This window comes from Cygnus olor, chromosome 9 (assembly GCF_009769625.2).
Source record: "Cygnus olor isolate bCygOlo1 chromosome 9, bCygOlo1.pri.v2, whole genome shotgun sequence".
Lineage (NCBI taxonomy): Eukaryota > Metazoa > Chordata > Aves > Anseriformes > Anatidae > Cygnus > Cygnus olor.
This window is the reverse complement of record NC_049177.1, coordinates 9053556-9075548: the sequence shown is the minus strand read 5'-3', so window position 1 is coordinate 9075548 and position 21993 is coordinate 9053556. Positions and strand designations below refer to the sequence as shown.

The 21993-nt window shown below is 37.5% G+C and overlaps 1 protein-coding gene across 12 annotated transcripts in view; it reads right to left on the bottom strand.

The window, feature by feature from the left end:
• WDR33 (WD repeat domain 33) overlaps nucleotides 1–21993 on the bottom strand; it is a 71315-nt gene that overhangs the window by 40352 nt on the left and 8970 nt on the right. For 4 of the 12 annotated variants that reach the window (XR_005822658.1, XM_040567608.1, XM_040567611.1 and 1 more), the window contains exons 1-7: nucleotides 20936–21075; nucleotides 13173–13397; nucleotides 11416–11484; nucleotides 10870–10974; nucleotides 10159–10254; nucleotides 9518–9669; nucleotides 7658–7755 (exon numbers count right to left, since the gene is read on the bottom strand). Coding sequence is in view for 10 of the 12 variants with exons in the window: in XM_040567608.1 (XP_040423542.1) it covers nucleotides 7658–7755; nucleotides 9518–9669; nucleotides 10159–10254; nucleotides 10870–10974; nucleotides 11416–11484; nucleotides 13173–13397; nucleotides 20936–20956 (766 nt within the window). In the remaining 2 variants the exon portion in view is untranslated. Of the gene's footprint in view, nucleotides 1–65; nucleotides 6547–6566; nucleotides 7021–7657; nucleotides 7756–9517; nucleotides 9670–10158; nucleotides 10255–10869; nucleotides 10975–11415; nucleotides 11485–13172; nucleotides 13398–20935; nucleotides 21077–21993 lie in introns of those variants that run through there. The other 8 variants (XR_005822657.1, XM_040567612.1, XM_040567616.1 and 5 more) reach the window with 7 other exon arrangements.

Below are 21993 nucleotides of genomic sequence, written 5' to 3'. Positions count from 1 at the left end.
ATTTCAGCTTTGGCTCTGTGTCTTCCTACAAATGCAACGCGACGAGCAGAACTGTGGTTTTTTTCTTCATGAGAACATAAGGTCAGGCAAGTATGAAAGAAAAAATAGAACCACCGTGTTTTAGGGAAAACATTTCCAAGCTTTCCCCCTATCTTCTGGTGCCTGGCTGTCCTTACGAACATGTAATGTTAAGTATCATAACTACAATATTATTCATATAATAAAATTTGAACTCTCTCACTACTAAAGTCAGAATATCACTCAGAGATTAATATACCAAGTAATTTAAGCATGCAATTAAAATTACGTGAAATAAAATATCAAAAGCTTGGTAAAACCTATGCTTGCCTAGATGCACAAAAGCTTTTGAGTACAGTAACTACAGGATGGTTTAAAAAGTCTGTTTAACCCACACACACAAGAAAAAAAAAAAACAACCAAGAGGCCTGCAAGGAAAGCTTCTATGCACTGATGAGGATTTTCTTTTTTTTGACGACCTCTGATATTTCTTCAGAAATAGCATATTTCTGTAGGAATCTAGTCTAGATTCCATTAAAAAAAAAAGAAGTGCCTGATTTTGAGTACATATCCATACATAAGATTTTATCAGAAGACGAGTTACAACACTTTTGTAAGAGTAACTCCAGACCATTTTGTTTCTGCTGAGAACCTTTAATATGACAATTACTAGTGAGTAGCTATAAGGAAGCTACCATTCTTAATTGCATACAGCCTACATTCTGTTCAACAATTACACTTGCACAGAGAAAGCAAAAATGTTTTTATCTTAGCATCAGTATTTAAATGCCTATGTAGTTTGGGATTTTTTTCATTAATATAAATGAAATCTGATTACTGATTAAAGTGTTGCTTTTCCTCTCAAAAACAATAAACAGAACATTAGGATAAAACACACCTGCATCAATGGTTCTCACCGTTGATGAGATCCTGAACACTATGCAGAGTGTTGCGACATATCATATTAGTTTTGAACATGGTCACAACAGGTAACAGTGAAGTTCTCACCACTGAAGTATTTATACTAACAAGCTGCATGAAAGTTTTCACCTAGTCCAGTATTCACCTACCCTCTGTAATTATCAAACACACAAAAGGAAGTAGCTGCAAGAAACCCTACTGACGTAATTATAACTTCTTTTACGAGCATCTGTTATCTCAACAGTGCTAAGACTTGGCTGTCCTGTGAAACATTAGGGTTTTCCAACATTCCCTCCAAGCGTAACAGAATAGATTAGCAAATATAACCTTCTTTTAGTGTGAAATCTGCCCTTGGACTCAATGTGACAGATTATGCAACTTTCAACATCAGGATATTTACCAGGAGGAAAACAATCATTTCAAAGATGAATCCAAAATAATCTCGTTCCCATACAGTGCCTCTTCATTCTTGTATTATGAAAATGTTGACAGAAGTGTCTGCTAACTTTTTTTTTAAAGCATGGTGTTGTGGTTTATCTTTCATGATTTCTAATATACCAATTGAGAATCCTTTATATTGCTAGTTCATGAATTATTATTTTTTTGGTAACTCAACACTAGATTCTAGATGAAAATCAGAACTATAAGACTTAGAATGTTGTACTTAAACCATAACATAATTCAGAACAGAACTGTAACAAAGACCAAAACCTTACAGGCTTGTCAGAGACAGAAAGCCCCAAGAGCAGTCTTTGATATTCTCACTTCCCTTGGTGCTGCTTTAGGATCAGAGCAAAAGCGTTACGAAGCTACCCGCTAACCACCACCTTTTAGTCATAGAAACCAAGGAACTCAAGTGTAGTTGATCAAATCAAAGGATTTTGTTCAAACCAGAACACTTTTCAAATAGAAACCCAATAGAAGCCAACATACCAGGAAGTTTCTCAACTCCCAGAGAGACACATTTATGTTCAATACAAGCAGAACTCGGTATTTTAGTAAAATCTCCTATAGAGAAAACCAAGATGCTGTAGCATTGAAAGGCGCATTCAGCCGTAAGATTGAGTTATGAGGTGACATGAACATATTTTAATAGCTTCATGCCAGAAGAGGTTTGATTCTTCCCATCGACCACGTGGACTATACCCACCATCCTAACAAGCATCAGAATGATTGATACAGTTTATGAACTCAAGGAAGTATCTTTATTCACATTCCAAATCCCTAGTGTTACTTAACTCTGGGAAAAGAGTAAAGAAAAGACACTAGGAAAATACATTTTGCTTGATGACCTCCACTGATGAAGCTGGAAATTGTGTACAGTATTTCTAACTCAATCTCACAAAGGCAACTGAGAGGTTTCCTAATGAAATTAAAAAGTGAATGGTAGCAGACAACTGAGACTGGGTCAAGAACCTTGCACAACTCCAAAAAAGAAGCATCAGGGCTGGCACTACACATACAGCAGAACAGAAGCGCCCAAATATGTCAGATGGAGCAAAAATCACCTGAACACTGTGAAGAGGAGAAGAGACCCTCACATCACAGAGTCATTATTAACATCCTACTGAGATCCCTAACATTATTTGTGTCTAGAACACATGAGAAGTTTGATGCACAGCTGTCTGGAGTGTAACTGTACCTCAACAGACTTAGCTGCAACCTAGTCCCCACCCTCATCCCATCCCAAAATTTGCTTTGGCAATGAAGACTCACAAAGATCAAAGATCTGAAGTGTAACTGGCATTCTAAAGCCCAACAACAAAGAAGAGTTTTAACTGATTCTATACTCACATTTCAAATACCTTTTTTTTTGTTTGTTTGTTTAAGTTCAAAAATTCAAGGACTTGCCTTCTCTACACAGCATCAGCATAAATGCATTTCTTGAATTTGCTGGGTTTTCTATCCCTACAAATGTAACAAACAGAAGAAAAACCTCATATAGAAGAGAGGGAAAAAGAAATCTCGATACTGCTATTTCCATCTTTTCTTTTACATCATCCAATATAGAGTTCTATCACATTCCAGGAAAAGGTAACAATTTGAGGCTACACTGCTTCAAAGGCTAAGAGTTAGCTACTAACATGTTTAAAATTGGAGGACTAATATGAAGATATGGTTCTGGTTCTCAGGTTCCTTTCATCTACTGAACACATCTCCAAAATTTAAGTACAAGATTTGCCATTTCAATAAGGTAGCAGATAGCAAGAACTATGAAGAGATCCTTCACCTACAGTCAGAAAGTTCAGAGTATACAACCAGTACAAGATACTTAAACAATCAGAGACATTACATGATATTTCATTTGTTTATGAAGACCCTAAAAACAGAGTAGAAGGAAGGAAGAAAAGAAGAAAAAAATTATAGCTGTGGAGATACATTTTGCAGATATTGTGAGCAAACAAGAAATAATATAGTTTACCATAACTGTAGCGATTTCAAGTGTGCACGTACACAATATATGTGTTATTTTGTTGGTAAGGAGGTTTTAGACTGGTATTAAGCCTGAACAAGAAGTTCTTGGCAGAACAACGTTAATGAAGATAAAAGCAAAAAGACTTCCTATAAGAGTAAAGCATGCACCGGCAAGAAGTTATGTACTGTTACAAACCGCAAATTTTAAATCCAGCAAGAACATACAGGAATCATGATTGCTTTTCATTGTTCAAGTTAAATTAAGAAAAATCTTTTGCCTCATCTACTATGTTGGATGAAAGAGAATTTATTCTGTTCTACAGCCAAAAAAAAACAGAAAATTTGTCTAAAAAACATCTTAAATCCTGGGTCACCATCCTTCAGAGAGCTGGACTCACCTTCTCCTAAAGATTTATTTAAGCCAGAAAACCTTTGAAGCCTGGGAAAATACAGCCAACCTGGACTTCAGAATGAGAACCTTACAGTTCTCCTAAGTACCCATTTCAACTAGATGTTGCGTGTATCAGTGTGAAAGAAAGAAGGAGTGACAATGAAATTGACAACATTGAAAATTGAATTTGTAGCCTCCTAACCAATGGTTTCATGCTGGGAATAATTAAGAAATCATATGTTCACAAATAATCTACCTAAAAAGTTTTCAGGAATACAAACGCACAGACCCAATACCCAGAGATCCCCCGCCACCTGCCAAATCATTGATAACATTAATTTCTTAATAAACAAAAAGGGACATCAAGCTTTCACTGAGTATGTTTTTTCAAAAAAAAATGTTTCAGGTGTAATTAGCACTATTAAAAGCCATTGACACGTAAGTTCACACAGAACTGGGAACTGTTTATATGAGTCCTGGCATTAACTTCACTGCAGTTGCTTAGACTGAAGATCGAACAGTGTTTTGTTATGTGTCATTACAGGAAACGTCCTTCAGAGTCACAGACTATTGACATGAAAACATACTGATATTCCATTGACTGTTTCATATGCCTTCTTTTTTTTTTAAAAAAAATTGTTTTCAACAAGTTAGATTCCAACCAGTGCTTTTTAGCAAGTACACCAAATATACTTGTTACCATCATTTTAAAATAACATTACAGAAATTAACATAGACAGAAGCTACTGGTGCAGAATTAGAACAAAAGCTTTGCTTCAAGAGAAAAGACACACCACAATTGGTTTGAGGAGAAGCAAGAAGATAAATGACTTTGACATGATGCCATTGCCCCCACCTTCATACTCTTGCAAGATAATTCACTTTAAGATGACTGACTTAAGGACGGTTCCCCAAAGAATGGAAGATTTTTATCCTATTTACTTCTTCACGTTATTAAAAAGTGGCTTGCTTGATTTGCACATACTCCTAACAAAACAGAAAACCCCCATACAGAAAGCCATGATGGTAGAAACAGCAGGAAAGCAACATAAATCAGTGAAAAGCTCGGCAGCAAAGGGTCTCTTAGGAAGGTTAAAGAAAAAGGATCCAGAACTTCTGGCGTTATGTATGAAGAACAAAACAGGGTGCACTGTTTATTTTCATTTTGACCAAAAAGGAAGCTGGACAGGTAAAACGTTCTGCCTCATGCAGAAAATGTCTTTAATGAATGATTTAGCTCATATGTATTATTTATTAGCTCGTATGTAGCTTTTAGCTATGCTGTGTAGCCTACTGCAGACAGCTGAAAGAACTCCAGCAAAACCTTTAAAACAAGAAGTCCCACATAATTTACCACTTCCAATTTGTTTTCTCAGCCCTTAGAAGTTATGATTAGAATTGCTCGTTTAGACCACTTTTGAGTAAAGGGAACCATTTCATTCAATAATGGAAATAAATTGTATCAGTTGATTCCACTGCAAACAGAAGTGTCTATAGTAAGTCCACAGAATATTTTCCTTTCTATACCAAAGCTTATCCCACTACCTTTAAGATTCTTTGTAGAATTGCTTTAAAAGCATTCTCTAACATTAAAGTTCTTAGGTCTGCTTTTTTAAACTACATTCCTTAATTGGTTACTAAGAAATAGAGAAGTACAAATAACGATATATTTGTTTTATCCCTGAGTGATACATTTTCTTCTTTTGAATACATGTGACTGCAAATTGACAATTTCATTTGAATTTGTAATTGAGTGAGATAACCTGAAGAGTACTATAACATACTAAGTGAAGTTTTTTATCTGAACTATACTGTAGTATCACTTAAACTTCATAGCATCAATATTAACCAGAACAGCTGAAACATGGTTTGTGAAGGTAATAAAAACCATTTATCAGGGCATTTGATATAAAAAATTTTTGTACATAATGAAGTATAGTGAAGCTCCACCAGAATTTTAATTTGCAGATTACTGTAACTTTGGAAGGGCAATTACAAAATAATTTAGATTTTTAAGGCTGTACTAAGCGAAATATTACCTAAAGGCAAAATGCATGTGGAGAAGCAAAAAGCTGAAGATCAGTTTCTGAAAGCCATACACACTAGACTCCAAATAATTAATGAAAGTCTGTATTTTCCACCAAGGAAGCTATTTAAGTGTTTCCCATACAGCTCTCTCAAATATGTCTTCTGATCACTTAAATAGTGCTAGGGAATAAAGCCTAAACTAAACTAAACTTGTAAGTTTTACAGAAACATTCCCCCCACACTCCCCAAACACCCAGTGTATGTGTTTCTAGGTTGTTTCTTTTTTTTGGTTGGTTGGTTGTGTTTTTTTTGTTTTGTTTTTGGTGTTTTTACTTGGCAGACCTTGCTTATCTAGCAGCAGAAACAAAGTAACCTGGCCTAATTTTATCCAGAGATGTGAAGTTTTGAAAATATTTCCAACTTATATAACAAAGTATACTGTGGGTACATTGCACAAGTAGAAGCAAAGATTTTCTTTAGAGAGCTGTTCTGCCAACTAAAAATTGCAGATCGTGATTATATACAAACTACAAGAAATTAAAGCATAGTTCTATTTAAGATGTGGTCACAGTGTTCAAGTACACAATGTAACAGAAGGAAAGGTAGTGTAAGTTCTGTTTTCTATGGTGTAAATGAAATGCTTTACTCCTTCCACTTTATGCCAAACATTTTAAGAATGTATGAGAATTTGAGTTTATTGTAATCTTGACAACTGTGTGCGCAGGCAATCCCCATTTCCTCCACACAATTTAGATGAGTAGTTAAGTACAAACCTGGAGGAGGATACAGAACATGTATAGTGCAGAATGACTTCTTTTGTAAAGCATCAAGCAAAACGTCCCAATACTGTCTGGGTCCTCCCAGAATAATGAATCTAAATGATACCACCTAGAAATTCGCTTGTCAGCTCCTGTAAAGAACACACACCTACAGTAATGCCTATACACAGCTTCCAATAGAAAATCATTGTTGCAAGAATGCTGGAGCACAGTATCTTTTCAAGGTGGCGGTGTTTGAAAGTAGTGCATTAGTAAAAGAAGAGCTTAAGAGTCAAGAGAAACAGAGTCTATTTCATAAGAGAAAAGAAAAATCCTTAGTTTGGGAAAGCAGTGAACAAGCTCAAACACCTAGAAGCTTAATTCCATGTTTTTATTGCATATCTTCTTTGCAGTTTATCTATGTGCCTACAATCCCCAATCTCAAGGCACCCTTTTATGTATTCTCTTCCTATATACCTTTGATGTCTTCTGCAAGAAAGGAATAGCTGTCAAAAACTATTTTTGCAATTCAGTAAGACCGCAGCAAGAGAAGGAGCAAGCTCTACACAATCAGCGGAAATGCACCGGAAGTTAGTGTACACAGATGGCGGACTGAAAACTACTAGCTAGGATCCTTCGCATGTGCTATGCATGATGCGATCAAAACGTAGTTGTTTTCTCTAAGCTCTCCCTCTCTTAAGAACTGAGAAACAGCAACTACCTTGCCTCCATGTAAATCAGAATGAAAGGCACTCCCATGAAAAGCATGGAATCCTCAACATGAAAATGTGTGCTCTGAAGGAAAAGCGGTCACAAAGATTCAAGCCTGGAGAAAGGTAAATGTATTGCTGACCTAGAAAAATAATAGGGGTAGAAAAATGTCCTTCTATCCACCTCCATCGTTAAGAGTTTAAGTGGACAGTAAACAAAGTAATGCCATTGTGAACTGCAAGTCTGAGCTTAAGGCACCTACAACAGCAGCCAAACAAAAAATTGTTTGGAGGATTTAAGATAGGGATGTAAAACAAAAATGTAGACAAGCTGATATTTCTGTACTGTGAACACCTAGTTAAAAAAGGTTTTCCCCCTCCTGAAATACCCCAATCAGTACTTTTGGTACACATACCTCGAAGAATTCTCTCCTCATGGCAACGTAGAAAGTCCCAGATTCTAACAGTGCCGTCGTCAGAGCATGTAGCAAATTTATTATCCGTGGGTGAGAAACTGTTACATGAAGACACACAGCAGGGGAAAGAAGTCAGCATTTAACAGATTATCTATGCTTCTCAGACAGGGCAAAATTATACTGTAAGGTGTTATACACTGAAAGATGCATTTGAACATAGGGACTTTTAAGTGAATACGGTGCCTGCCACTTCATCACAAGACATGAATTTAGCATAGGATTACTATTGCATTGCAGTCCCCGGTCAAAGGGGAAATCTGGAATTTATTCTTAGCACCTTCCTACCTATGACTGCATACAGTAGTGCCTTCTCTGCAGGATGAGAAGCAATGTCAATATGACTTGGTAACTGTCACCCTAGATTTTCGTGTTTGGCAATACCAATAGAAAGTGACACTGTGTAGAGGCACGGGAGAACAGTTCTTAGGAAAAAACTCCTCTTCAGCCACAGGTGCTTTGCAGCAGAAAAGCAAAAATAAGGAAAAGCTGGTCATAGGAAAAAGCTAGTCAGAAAAAAATAATACATAAAACAAATACAAAACTTATTGTAAATGGAATTTGGAAAAAAATCCCTTCTATTGCCAACCCCATCAACACCCTGAAAAGATTTCTACAGACATAGAAGAAGCTTCCAGACTGAGCAGTCAACATCACTTGATGGAAGTCACTGGAAAAGCAAGGAGTTATTTAGCCATGTGATTAAGGCCAGAACATCCCCCGCAACTGACAGCACTCACTCCCTTTCTGATGCAGTGAAAGTCCATGAGAGAGCCCTCTTGAAATCTTAGGATCTTTATGATCAGGAGAGAGCTTAAAATAGTACAGAAATTGAGTGTATGGCCACAATATAGTCAGACAGTAACTGAATCCAACATAAGCACTTTTCATAACCAAACTAACAGAAAATGCTATACCCTATCAAAGAAAAATGGTGACTTTAGTGGAACGCGTTTTAGTGGCAGTGAACCTTTACCACCAAGGGCCAGCACCTGAACCCGAAGAAACACTGCTTTAGCTTCATTTGGGGTCTGCAGCTTCTCTTCAGGCTTACTTTAAAAACAGTTCTTCTACTTCCATATCTTACTAAAGATTATATGCAGGTTTGCTTTAGAGACATCCTTCATTTACATCTTACTGATAGTATCACTTTAGATTCCATTTTTTATATGTATAGACATTTGCACATCTGAGGCATCAACACTGAACCAAGAGAATATCCTATAGTCTTCTTTTCAATGGCTTGCTTACAGTTTCAGGCTTGAAGAACCCATTCAGTATTAACATTAGACTTCTGTATGCGGCAGTCTGCGTGGGTATTTAGTATTACTGGAAGTCTTGGCTTCACCAAGCCAAGCAGTTCTTCACTTTATTTAGTGTTTTATTATTTTGTGAGAACTATGCAGGTGTTTTATTTCTGAAGGCTTTATATTTTATTCAGTTACGTTATTAAAGACTGAATTCTTTATTTGGAATGAAATTGTTGTCTTACACAGTGCGTATAAAAAGGAATAACTGATACACATCGTCACCATATAAAAATGAAAAGAATACCAGTGCAAAATGCGGCAGACAAATACATCTCTAACATATTGCAGAGGCCGATACTGGGACAATACTAATTCAGAAAGGTGCCAGCAAAACGGTGAGAATGTGGAAACAAAATAAAATATTGTGTTTATGTGGTGCAGGAAGTTTCCCAGAATCTGACAGAACCCATGCATTTCTTCACCCAGAATACACTTAGAGAACAGTCTAATCATGGCAATAGGTACTACAGAAAATGGTATATTGTGTATAAACCTGGCCTCTCTAATCGCCTCCTTATGTGCCTGGAACATCTTGACGTTGTTCATGTTGGACTGCCAGTATTTCACATATCCCCCATGGTCTGCTGTCAGCATCCACATATCATTGTGTGACCAAGTCATAGCCCTTACAGGGCTGTCGTGAGCCTGTAAATTCAGAAACAAAACATCTAGCAAACTTGTTCAAATACTGTCTGACCCACACAAACATCAAAGTTTTAAAAAGTTCCTACTTAAACAGATGTAACAAAAAAAAGGAGAACAGTAACAATCCAGTGAGATTCAATAAATTCTTGCTGGGGGAAAAAACCGTTCCCTTATACTGTATACAACTGCCCTCTAAATAAAGAATATATACACTTTGTTTCCAAATTGTGTTGTTTTAGTATAAGTAGTGAGTCCCTGAGAACAGTTCGTAAAGCATACGCAAATGGAATGAGAAGCATTAAGTGAATTGCCTATAGCCACAGTCTGACATAGGGTCAGAGCAAAATAAAAAAATAAAAAAACACCCTGAGGCTCCCATTACCACACTTAGACCACTGGCCCACGATGAGGAGCAGGTGAAAAATTTTTCCCCAAAACACGCTTCGGGACCTCAAGGAAATGCACAGAGATCTTGATAGATGAATTTACCTGTAATATTGTTTCAAAATTGAAAGTCAGTCCATTCCACAATGTGAACTCTCCACTAGATGCACCAGTAACCAAGCGTCTCCCCTCAGGAGTCCACTGCAAAAGAAAGATTTAACTGTGCAAACGTAGCATTTCTTCACAATCCTCTAAATAAATCTTAAGCTTCTTCCAGGGAATTTCAGAACTAGTATTTACTAAGTGATTGGCTAGTGAATGCAAAATAGACAAAAAAGCAGAAGCCAGAGAGTTTTTGACTTTTGTAACAAGAGAACAAAGCTAGCCCGCTGTAGAAGCAACAACAACAATTTAACCAAAGAAAAGAAACAGTTTATTGGCACCAACACACTCCTAGCAGATGATACTAAACAATACTGCTGACATAACAGACAAGTTGTTAAAAGATGCTACAAGAGTCAAGGTACACAAAGACCTAACTGCTTTTTATCTGATCATTAGCCCCCAAAACAATCCGAAAAAGTTTAAATGCACCCTGAACTCTGAAAGAAGTACTTTGTACTTAGTCCTTACCATTTAATTTCCTAAAATCCTCCACAAAAAGACTAGAAGTAGACAGTAGTCAACCACATATCCCATGTTAGTTTTATTTGAAAATGCTTTAACTGATCTGATCCTTTGTTTCTCTCTGCAGTTAAGAATATCAAGACTCTAAAATAAGACAATACAACTAAGTAAATCCAACACTATACTCACCCTGACAACAAATACTGGGCATTTTACTTTATTAGTAGATGTCCGAACAAATTTTGTTGTTACAGCATTCATAGGGTTGTTCAGCATTCCTATGGGAGGGACCAACTACAAAAAGAAAAAGAGATTTAGAAGTGACACTTCTAACTAGAAGGAAAGCATGCATTCTCAACACCCATTTCTAGAAAAGCAAGTTTTTCATTTGCAGGAATATTATCAGGAGTAAGTCCGTGGAAGAAGACTGTACGAAGCACAAGTCTGTATGATTTACCATTTCTAACACGCAAAACCAGCATCTTCAAGAGCAATGTACTAAGCTCATTATATTATAAGAGTTTATGTTCATAAACTAAAAGCCTACCCAATTGCAGTTTCTCATGGACAGATTTCAACAGAACAAAAAAAACGTAGGGAGAAGACTCCCTTCATATATTTGAGACCTCTTGTGGACAGAAAGATAATCTCAGCTGACAGGCAGACTTGCTCTGATTTTCTGGACCAATTTTATCTACAGAACATCATCAGTTTCAGAAGAAAGATTTTACTTACGTCATTATAATATCCTGCATCAGGCTGGATTGCTCGCATATCTCGCTGGTCTCTCTGCCATACTCTATTCTGGAAAGAAGAAAACAACTCCTAGTTCATATCACCACTGCTTCATTGCTAAACAACAGAAAATAATGTGTTGACAGCCTGGTTGGCAAATCCCAAAGCACTGTGAATTAAGCATCAATTAAAGACAACATTGTATTGAAATGCATAAAACTTAGAAGACCCAGTGATAAAAATACCTTGGGTGTGTTAAATTTGACATGCCAAACACCAACTTTAAAAAGTACTTTACATAGAGTCATTAAAGTTGGAAAAGACCTCCAAGACCATCTGGTCCAACCATCACCCTACTACCAATGTCACCCACTAAACCACATCTCCAAGCACCAAGTCCAACCTTTTCTCAAACACCCCCAGGAACAATGACGCCACCACCTTCCTGGGCAACCCGTTCCAATGCCTGACTACTCTTTCTGAGAAGAAATGTCTCAGAAATTCCAACCTAAACCTCCCCTGAAATAGAAATGAAAAATTTTGGCTTCATATTACTAACTTGCATGTGTACATATTAGAAACATAAGCTAGAACATTAGTTAAAACATTTCTAGCATACACTACTACAGTTTGCCAGAATTTCTTAAGCCAAGAAGGAATTACATATAAACTGTTATTCACTTTTTTGTGGGACCACATCAAATCATCTTAGTGTTAGAAATGGTGACTGAAGTGGAACTTTGGTATATCCCAAGCACTAAACACAAATTTTTTCCCCCCTCTCTCATTTATGTATTTAATAAACAGGGGAACAAGGTAGCTTATTTCTGCCAAAGTGAAAGAGAGGTCCTGAGCTACTACAATTGTTTTTTACAATTTGTCCACTAGAGTTTTTTTTAGGGGGGGCATTCCTAAAATATTAAGAATGTTTTCATATTTGGTATTTAAACAGATCTTAGACAGTAACTTATAAATTTAAGTAAGAAAAATCTTTGAATTGTTAACATCTACAAACTATAATCATGCACTGGCCACAGCAGACCAAATTCAGTTCATCACACCTTTGCAATGTTGCTGTTGAGATCTGAACAATTCCTCTATCTGCAGATTTGATTCTTTGTCTTCTGAGCTAATAGTCAGCATTTGTAGAGTACATCTTGACCAAAGAATTTTATTTATGAAGAAATGAATACCACCCCATCAGGAAAGCTAAATAATCACTTTTCACAGAACCATTTCTTCAGAAAATTTCATTAAAGTTGTTCTCTATCTTTTAAGAGTACAGAACAGGATTTTCAGAGACCACAGTTCAAAACAGTGTTATTTAGTAAAATGCAAATATGGTGATCTGGTTTTGGAGGAGAAAGGGAAATGGTTTATTTCCCACTTCAAGAACTTTTTATTTCAAAATAAAAGAATAATTACATTGTTTACACTGAGTTGTGTCCACCAAGTACTCACAACATCACACGAGACATTCATATGCACTCCCAAGTTGTAATTCCAAGACAGACAATGTTAAAATTGATGTTTACAATTTAACTGTAAATTCAGTTGCGTATATGTGCAGTTTTATTACGAATGACCGAAAACGTGTGTTCACCCTATACCAAGTTCACAGGCATTTGTCACTTGGTTTGAAAATGCAGCAGTAGATCTCGCAATATTCCAGACTGCTCTACAGACATCTGGAAGATGGAATTCCACATTTCATGAAGGAAAAATGTTTTTCAAACAAAACCAGAAAATTAACCAACCTCCAAATATTTAATTACAGAGGGATTGTAGTCTATAGTCTTTCGGTTCACAGCTTTTCGCATTCGTTTTCCATCAAAAGTAAGCTGTTGCATTGCTTGCTGCTGTGCAAAATCAGGTCTTTTGTAGAACAACTGCCGAGGCGCCTGGTGCTGGAACCTCGGCATGTGGAAAAATCGGGGCGGGGAGCCAATTTCTGTGGCCATGGCTATCTTGTTTCTGAAAGACTGAAAAAAGTGAAATAATAGGTTACTCCACAATAATGATAAAACTGCAATATTAGTACCTCCAATAACTTAAGTCTACAAGTATAAATAATGCTTCTACCCAGTAAACAGTACTTCTTGAACAAGTGTTTTTCTTCCTCTGTGTCACAGATCACTCACCTTAAAGTGATCAAGTGATCAACTTATTTTGATCAGGTATTGAGAGGAATTTTGTACTGAAACAGACCACTATAAAGTCTGTTTTATTATTGCTTAACTGTGCAGGAAAAGAATGTCCTCAATAAGAATAATACAGGCAAGAAACAAGCAGCTCCTTCCAAACAAGGTGACACTTCAGATTCAGTATACAACAGGAAACACCACGGTACTTGCCATTTAAACTATTAACAAGGAAAAAGGTTTTAAAGGACTACCCTAAAACCTTACTCTAGGATGCAAAAATAAAATTACATTTCCTTTACATAGCCTATAATAAACACACCACAGATCACTTTCTGCCTTAAGGTATGCTTTCAATTCCATTACTGCAAAATAAATCAATTATGTAATTTTCAAGATTCTTTAAGTGTAACCAAACATCGCCCCTGTGGAGGTTTAACCCAGCCAGCAGCTCAGCACCACGTAGCCATCCACTCACTCCAAACAACCAATCCCAGGTGGGATGGGGAAAAGAGACGGGAAAAAATGTAAAAAAAAAAAATTGTGGGTTGAAATAAAGAAGGTTGAATAGGACAGAAAAAGGGTAATAAAAAATAAGAACAAAAATAATGTACAAATCTAGTGATGCAAAATGCCATTGCTCACCACCAGCAGCAATACGGATTTTTTTTTTCTGACAAAGAGAAATTAGCCTAAAAGTAATTTTTAATTCTGTAAAATCTCCAAGTGATACCATAGCAAGCTCCTCACAGCTGAAAACTACAAAATACACCGTCTTTAATGTAAATACTGACTTCAGATTAAGTACTGACACACGCTGAACCAGTGAAAACTCACACTTAATTTTCAGCTAGCACTCCTCTGTCCCCAAGTTGTAGTTTGGCATGAGTTTTAAACCAAAATAAATTGAAGAAAGCAAACAATGCTGAGAAATCTTATTTGCACCAATGCTAACAAGCTTACACAGAGTCAGCGTGCATTTAATAAAAGGAATGAAAATGGAACTGGTAGAATTCAGAACAAGAAACTGAAATCTGCTTGGACATCCATGAATGTAATTTCCTCTTTAATTAAAGTACTCGGACCCTCAATTTGAGGGAGTTGCAAAGGTATTTCAACCATTGAGCTTACAGCTTTATCTTGCCTTTTTTTATCTCAGTAATTGAAAAATGTTTCAATTTTTTAAACAGCGAAATAATGTTAAGATAGACGCGTTAGATGTAAAAGAGAGTATGAAATAGCACCGAGGTGCAGGCTGCCCTTCCAACACGCAGTTGTTGGTATGGGGCAGGGCTGACCCTGCACAGGCTTTGCAAACCTAGAAGTCATACACTCCTTCCTACTGCTAACTGAATGTGCGTCAGGTGAACGGTAACACGCATCACCGATGACATCTGGCTGTTAGCTCTGAAGACAAGAGTCTGAACTAAAATGACACATTTCCTTAAATGAGGTCAGAAAATTTAAGACCATTGGCAGGAATAGCATCTTTCATTAGACCAACTTGTGTAATTGGAAAAAGAAGAACTTTTACGTAAACAAGCTTTCATATTTGCCTGAAAGCTGCTCAGTACCAGGTGGCCTAATAAGATACAGTGTTTGGAGGTAGACCTAGTAACATCACTGTCACCACACCATTACTGAAACATTAAGCTCCTTTGAAACAAGAAAAAGGAGGCAGAGCTTTCTGACACAGGAAGTATGCCAAGTACCCCAACGTTATCTCAGGTTCTCCTACAACTCTTAGGAGAAGAAAACTAGAAAAAAAAAATCCAGTTCTAATCACTCTCAACTCTAAAGATACCTTTAAGCAGGGGGGGGAAAGGTAACTTTTCAAACGCAGACAATATCTGTATTCCCTTATACGCAATGGAAAAATGAATTTCAAGAACCAAGAGTAAGAATGCAGACACACACATGCTGCAGCTTCCAAAACACTCTGATCAGGTACTTGCAAGAAGACATTTTATAAAAACACCTTTTTAGAGAAATGCTCCAAAGCAACAGGTTAATTCACCAATCACTCTCGTATTTCAGAAAACCAGATCTCCTGAAAAAAATCTCTTTCAAACATAGGTAAATAAACATTTGCTATGTGAGCATTTTAGACTGGACATTCCCAAAGCTATTGCAAGCAGTCTCTGGCTTAGATTATTGTAAACACCATTCACTTAACAGGAGTATCAGTGGAAACAATGGTTTATGGTTATCAAAGGCATATACGGATGTTAATTACACCTCTTCACACTTAGACCCTGCTCGCTGAGGTCGTGGTTGTGACAAGACTATGTGACAAAACACGAGATGACACAGGATTAAGGAAATGAAGGCTTTATGTTCTTTTTTAAAAAACTGTTTTCTCCAACTTCCTAGATCACTGCCTCCATCACAAAAAGCTTCCTACGCGCAGTTGCAAACTGTATGAATCTACAGAAGGATTTAACCCAGCTGCTCATAATCACGTCCTTCTAATAATGCCTCAAATATCATGCTTTTATCCACGTAATATCCTTACACCCAAGTCATCTTTGCATATGTCACACCTATAGCGTGCAGGTGTGTGTGTGTATATACACACAGCAAATGACGTTTCCAGAGAAGTTTTCGAAATGAAGGGTTTGCCTATGCAGTCAGTTATCAGATCAAAACTGAACATTCACCTCCAAGAACTTCTACTTGAGTCAGACAAACACAGCAGTTTAATATTGAAGCTACCAGTACCCTAACTTGCCTTGTGCTTTTGAGACCAATGTCTCTACAGTCTCTCCCTTAGCTCGCTTGTATCAGCTAAAAAAACTCTGTAAAGTTAAACAAAGCTTTAAAGAAAAACACTTTTGCCGTATAACAGAAACGGTGAAAATTAACTGTAATTATTTGCATTGCAATAGCACATTGGAGTCCAAAATATGATTCAGGTCATTCAGTGGAAAAAAAACTTTTATAGAAGAACTAATTCAGCTTTCCCAGGCAGAAAATACAAGATAGCACCACAGTGCAAAGTCGGCATAACAAGTCATTGTTCAACACATCAGTAATGCCTACTTCCTTTGACTGGAGAAATGTTACTAAAAGGAAAGAAAGCAGCATCTATACATTGTACGTTTAACAGCTGTGCTTGTCCAATTTCAAAAATCCTATGGTGAATAACCACTTCTGAAAAAAAAACCCACACTCATTAACTGCATTTAACTTCTACATTAAGAAATCCTTAAGTACGTCTAAATAACAAATATCAGACCAAGTCCAACACGTTATTCAGTCCTGAAACTTTGCAAGTAAAGGCATTCCAAAACGTTCTCCCTTTTTCACCCTTTGAAACAACATCTATCTCTGCTCTGGGGACCAGCAGTGGGCACTTCCATGTCTTTCCCATTCCTGAAACATCCATGCTATTTCTGGGAAACCTCTTTCTAGATCTCACCATCCAGTGTTCTTCCTTACCTGGGAATCTTCTTCCCATTGTAAAAGAATTATGTGGAAGAATATACGCCTGATGCATGCTACTCCTGCCATCTTTAGCAAAGTGTTTCAGGTTTTAAAGAACAAAACCACGGATACGTTCACACCACTGATTTTACTCTCCACTACATAGGAATGGAGCAAACCATTGTGGCTAAGGGTTTCGAACTGTGACAGACTGCTAGACTCATCGGCCTGTCTTGGAAGCACAGAATTACCAGGGGGAAGGTTAGATAAAAAAGGATTCTTTATTTTTGCAAGTCATGTAATCTTGAAGTAAACTGTCTTCCTAACGTTTTAAATTACCTGAATTAGGCATTCTGAAAATGATTCTTCCTTTAAAGAGGGAATAAACCTGAGCAAAAGATTAAATCAACATTTTTCCATCTCCCCTATTTCATTTGCTGAAGCAGATACGCTTATAATCTACAAACGTCAGAAATAAACATTACTAGAAATGCTGAAAAAAACAGCATGGACAGCAACTTCCAGTACGCTTTCCTGAAGATACACTGGGAATCTGCTTAAAGCAATTGATCCAGCTGCCAATGAATTAAACTCTCCCAGCGGAGGTAACTTTGATTCTGCTCTACACAGACGTTGCAATTTTTCTGAAGAAAAGATTGATCACATTTCCTTCACAGTACAAAACAAAATTCCACGGGGAAAAGAGGGAAAAAACATGAAGAAAAAAGGATGCTAGTTTAAAGAGCTAGTAAAGAATATATTATTTTGACCAATTCCTCAAACTACTTTGTGTTTCAATCTCCTGTTTTATTGGAAAATGTTTCGTTACATTTACAGTATAAGAATTACCTGAAATCTGAAAATTGTACAAGTGTGAGAGGCACTCAAGAATCTCAAACAATTTAATCAGTACTTTTTATTACCTTTTAACAGTAATGTTAAAAATAATAAAATAAAACAATAAAACTAATAAATATAATTAACTCATAATTAAAAAGAATATAAATAATTAATAATAGAAATGATGAATTTTTCATAATACTAAAAGTAACGTTATGTTACACACAAGCTGAGCAATTAGTGGCTTGAGAGCAGCCCTGAGGAGAAGGACCTGGGGTTGGCTTTGGGGGAAAAACTGACCACGAGTCGGCAATGTGCGCTTGCAGCCCAGAAAGCCGCCCGTACCCTGGGCTGCACCAACAGCAGCAGGGTGAGGGAGGGGATTGTGCCCCTCTGCTCTGCTCTCATGAGACCCCACCTGCAGCCCTGCGTTCAGCTCTGGGGCCCAGGAGGAGGACCCACGAGAATGCTCAGAGGGCTGGAGCACCTCTCTATGGAGCCAGGCTATGGGAGTTGGGGTTGTGCAGCCTGGAGGAGAGAAGGCTCCACGGAGACCTCACAGAAGCCACGTGCCTAAAGGGAGCCTGCAGGAGAGCTGGGGAGGGACTTTTACAGCGGAGTGCAGGGACGGGAAAAGGAGTTATAGCTTTGAAGCAAAAGAGGGCAGATTTAGATTAGATACAAGGAAGAAATTCTTTCCTATGAGGGTGATGAGGCCCTGGCCCAAGCTGTCCAGGGAAGCTGTGGGTGCCCCATCCCTGGCAGTGCCCAAGGCCAGGCTGGATGGGGCTGGGGGCAGCCTGGGCTGCGGGCAGGGGTCTTTGAGGTCCCTTCCAACCCAAACCATCCGATTTACAGTTTTTGCACCGATTTACAGTTCTACACCTCGATGATGTCTTTCCCAGTAGTTACCCAAGTGAGATAACGGCTACGTTAAGCAGGAACACAAAAGTAATTCTTAACAGATATGAGTTTTGACAAAAAAGAGCATGCAATGCAGTGGTAAGGAAAGCTTGCGTTGGTCACTGACATGCAACAGGGCAGTACAAGTTTGCCCAACTTAGCCCCGTGACCATGCAATGACATACTTTTCAAAAAAAGAAGAAAAACCTACAGTAACAGGAGAAAATGCATAAAATTACTGTCCTTTGTGTATTTTTAAATCTCAGTCCGATTTTGAATTAAATAAAATTCATAATAAAATTATAAATATAATTTTTTTATTTATAATAAAATAATAAAATTTACAATAAAATTAAATGAAAATGTTTCTAAAACATGAATCACAAAACTGAAGACAAAAATACTGACCTATATCATACAAGACTGCTTTTAATCAACATTTTCCCAGGATTTCCCCAGGGCTCTACTGCCTTTAAAGATACTCCTAATATATACTAGCATTCAATCACTGCTGTGTTCTATCTGTAACAAGAACTTCCAGATGAATGGGGTCTGAATTCGGACCATACAAAGTGGGGGCAAAGGATTTGGTAGCTTTCCCAGTCCTGGCCATTCTGTTCCAACAGATGTAAAATAATAAAATATCATCTACATCTGCATGAAAAAATATGGAGGTTGATAAAGTAAACATTGACCAAGTCAAAATTTATTACTCTGCCCTAAAGTCTTAACAACCTCTTCCTATTTGGAGACACCTGAAAGATTTGTTTCATACGCAGCCCTGAATCTACTACATTGACAGCTTTTTCCCCTTCATTTCAGCTCTGTACTCACGCATCCCAAACACATATACTCACATGATACAGAGTCTGAAACGATAGAATATGTAGCATTTTTAGCACATCAAAAAAAATCACCATACTGTGAGCAAGACCTGGAAAAATACAATTATTTTGATGCTGATTTTGATTCAAAAGATTTATTCTCTGCAGGAGAAGAAGCAGTGTCAATATTTGATTGACAAAGGAAGCCCTACACCTTTCAAGTTTTACATACAAACACACGAACCCCAAGACTCTCTGGAACATTGGAGAAAGCAGGCAGACAGATAATCTGAAATGAAGACATCTAAAAGCCCAAGGGAGAATGGGATACAAAGGGAAAAAACTTTACAGACTGAAAGCGTCTCCCAGGCTTTGTTAACCCGAGGATCTTGAACAGTTGAGTCTGCTCAGCTGCACTTAACTTACACACATACATTTAACAGTTTCTTCAAAATCTGCATTTCGAGCGATAAGTAAATACCAAACAACCAAGAAGATCTCAGACGTAATTCAACTTATGCTCAAACTAAACCCCTGACTCATTCCGAACACACATGTCATTTGCAGAAGACTGGTGCATAAATACATTATTAAAAAAAATCAAAATACTTCAGTTCACTGGACTCTAGAGACATCTCCTGCTTTACTGCTTTGGCCACAGGAGGGAAAACTACTTCCCCAAGTCAGATGCCCCAGAACAACTCCCTTTCTGCACCCCACAAAAGGGACTTGTACAGCAAGTTTCTTGTCATGCACTTCAAACGAGGATGGATGTTTGCAAGGCTGCACTAGACTTCAGCTAGAAGACGCACAGGATTTGGTTTGCTGCTATGATTTCAGTGTTACTGATTTGATAGTTTTTCCATAAATTAAAATTGACTTGCAATACTTCAATCAGTTTTAATAGTAAAACAATATTCTTCCTCTCTGAATTACCAATTAATTCCTTCATCTTGCCTCCTACATGGCATTCGACAAGAGCTGCATTTAAATTATAACCCAGTCTTTTACTACTGTGAGTCACTAATACAATAGCAATTCATCTTAACTTGCTGCAATGCTGTCCAGCTTTGTTTTCATGCACAAGCGGTTACCGATGCTGCTTTACTCTGAAGCTTACTTTGCTAGGAAGCAAAATTTGGACTAACTTTTAGATCACTTAACACAGGATGACAACACTAAAAACAGCAAAGGAAAGACAACTTAAAAGCACAAAAGGCCTCTCTCATGCTTGCTAACCCTAAGTATCAAGATATTCTTCCTCAGCTAGGCATTATATCAGGACTTGCTGAACTAATGATAATCTTAGCAAGAAACAAATTAAAAAGACACAGCTGCGTCTGCTAGGAATGCTCAAGAGCACAAGGCCAGGCCCCAGGTACAGACCCCGCAGGTCTCCTTGCTCATCTTCACAAGGTTTCTGCTGACTTGTTCCTCAAGTGTTTCTAGGTCTCTCTCGACTCAAGAGCTGTCTAGGTATGTAAACTCCCAAACCACCAGCTTGTCATCATCTTTCCTTCTCATCGCACTTAAGACTGAACTGGAACTTTTCTGGATTCTAGATTCTAGAGACAATTATGATGTAGGCACCACAGGGAAGAAACATAGCCACTGTGCTTCCATTTGGCTACAGTCAGCTCCTGGCAAGAGAGACCTTAATAAAGGACTCAAGCCCTCATTTTATAATAAGCAAAATCAGCAGAGAACAGGAAAAAATAATGAAAAGAAATCTTACACTGATCATAAAATTCTCAGAGGACTTTTTGTAAGAGAATGTATGATCAGGGAAAGAGAACCAGCGGGACTACAGCAGTTTGCAGGACAAAACACAGCAGCTGCTATCTTTGATTCAGGAACAATCTACTGAGATTCAGCTGATAAATGAAGTCCACATCATCTAATGACAGTCTGATTCTGTTCACGCTATGAAACAGAAGCAAACATTTTAAAAATATTAAACTTGAGTATTTGAGTACCTATGAATTGCAACTTCAATGACAACAAGACGATATCGAAGTTGGGTTTTTTTTTTTAAAGACTTGGGAATTAATAAGTTGAAACTTTCTACAATGGTTTGTCCTTCATAACCTTTCTCTATTGAACACTTAGCAAACACACCCATAACTCATACAGCTTTTACATAAAAGCAAACGTTAAAAGCAAAGAAAAAGGATTACGGAAATCTCTACATGATGACCCAGAGAACGCTCCTTTTTCCTTGGTGTTACTTGGCCAGTCTTCTGCAGTGCTGTTTGCCGTACCAGATTCTTTGCCAAATAAAAATAGAAGAACAGCATATTAAATTTCCATTACTAAGAAACTGAAGTCCTCAAGAACAGCAGGAGGAAGCAAAATAACACCATCATTTGTAATCATGTGAAGAAAAGGTGCATTTACAGAGGAAGCGAGACTCGTGATAAACACAACTAAAAGCAAAAGATGAG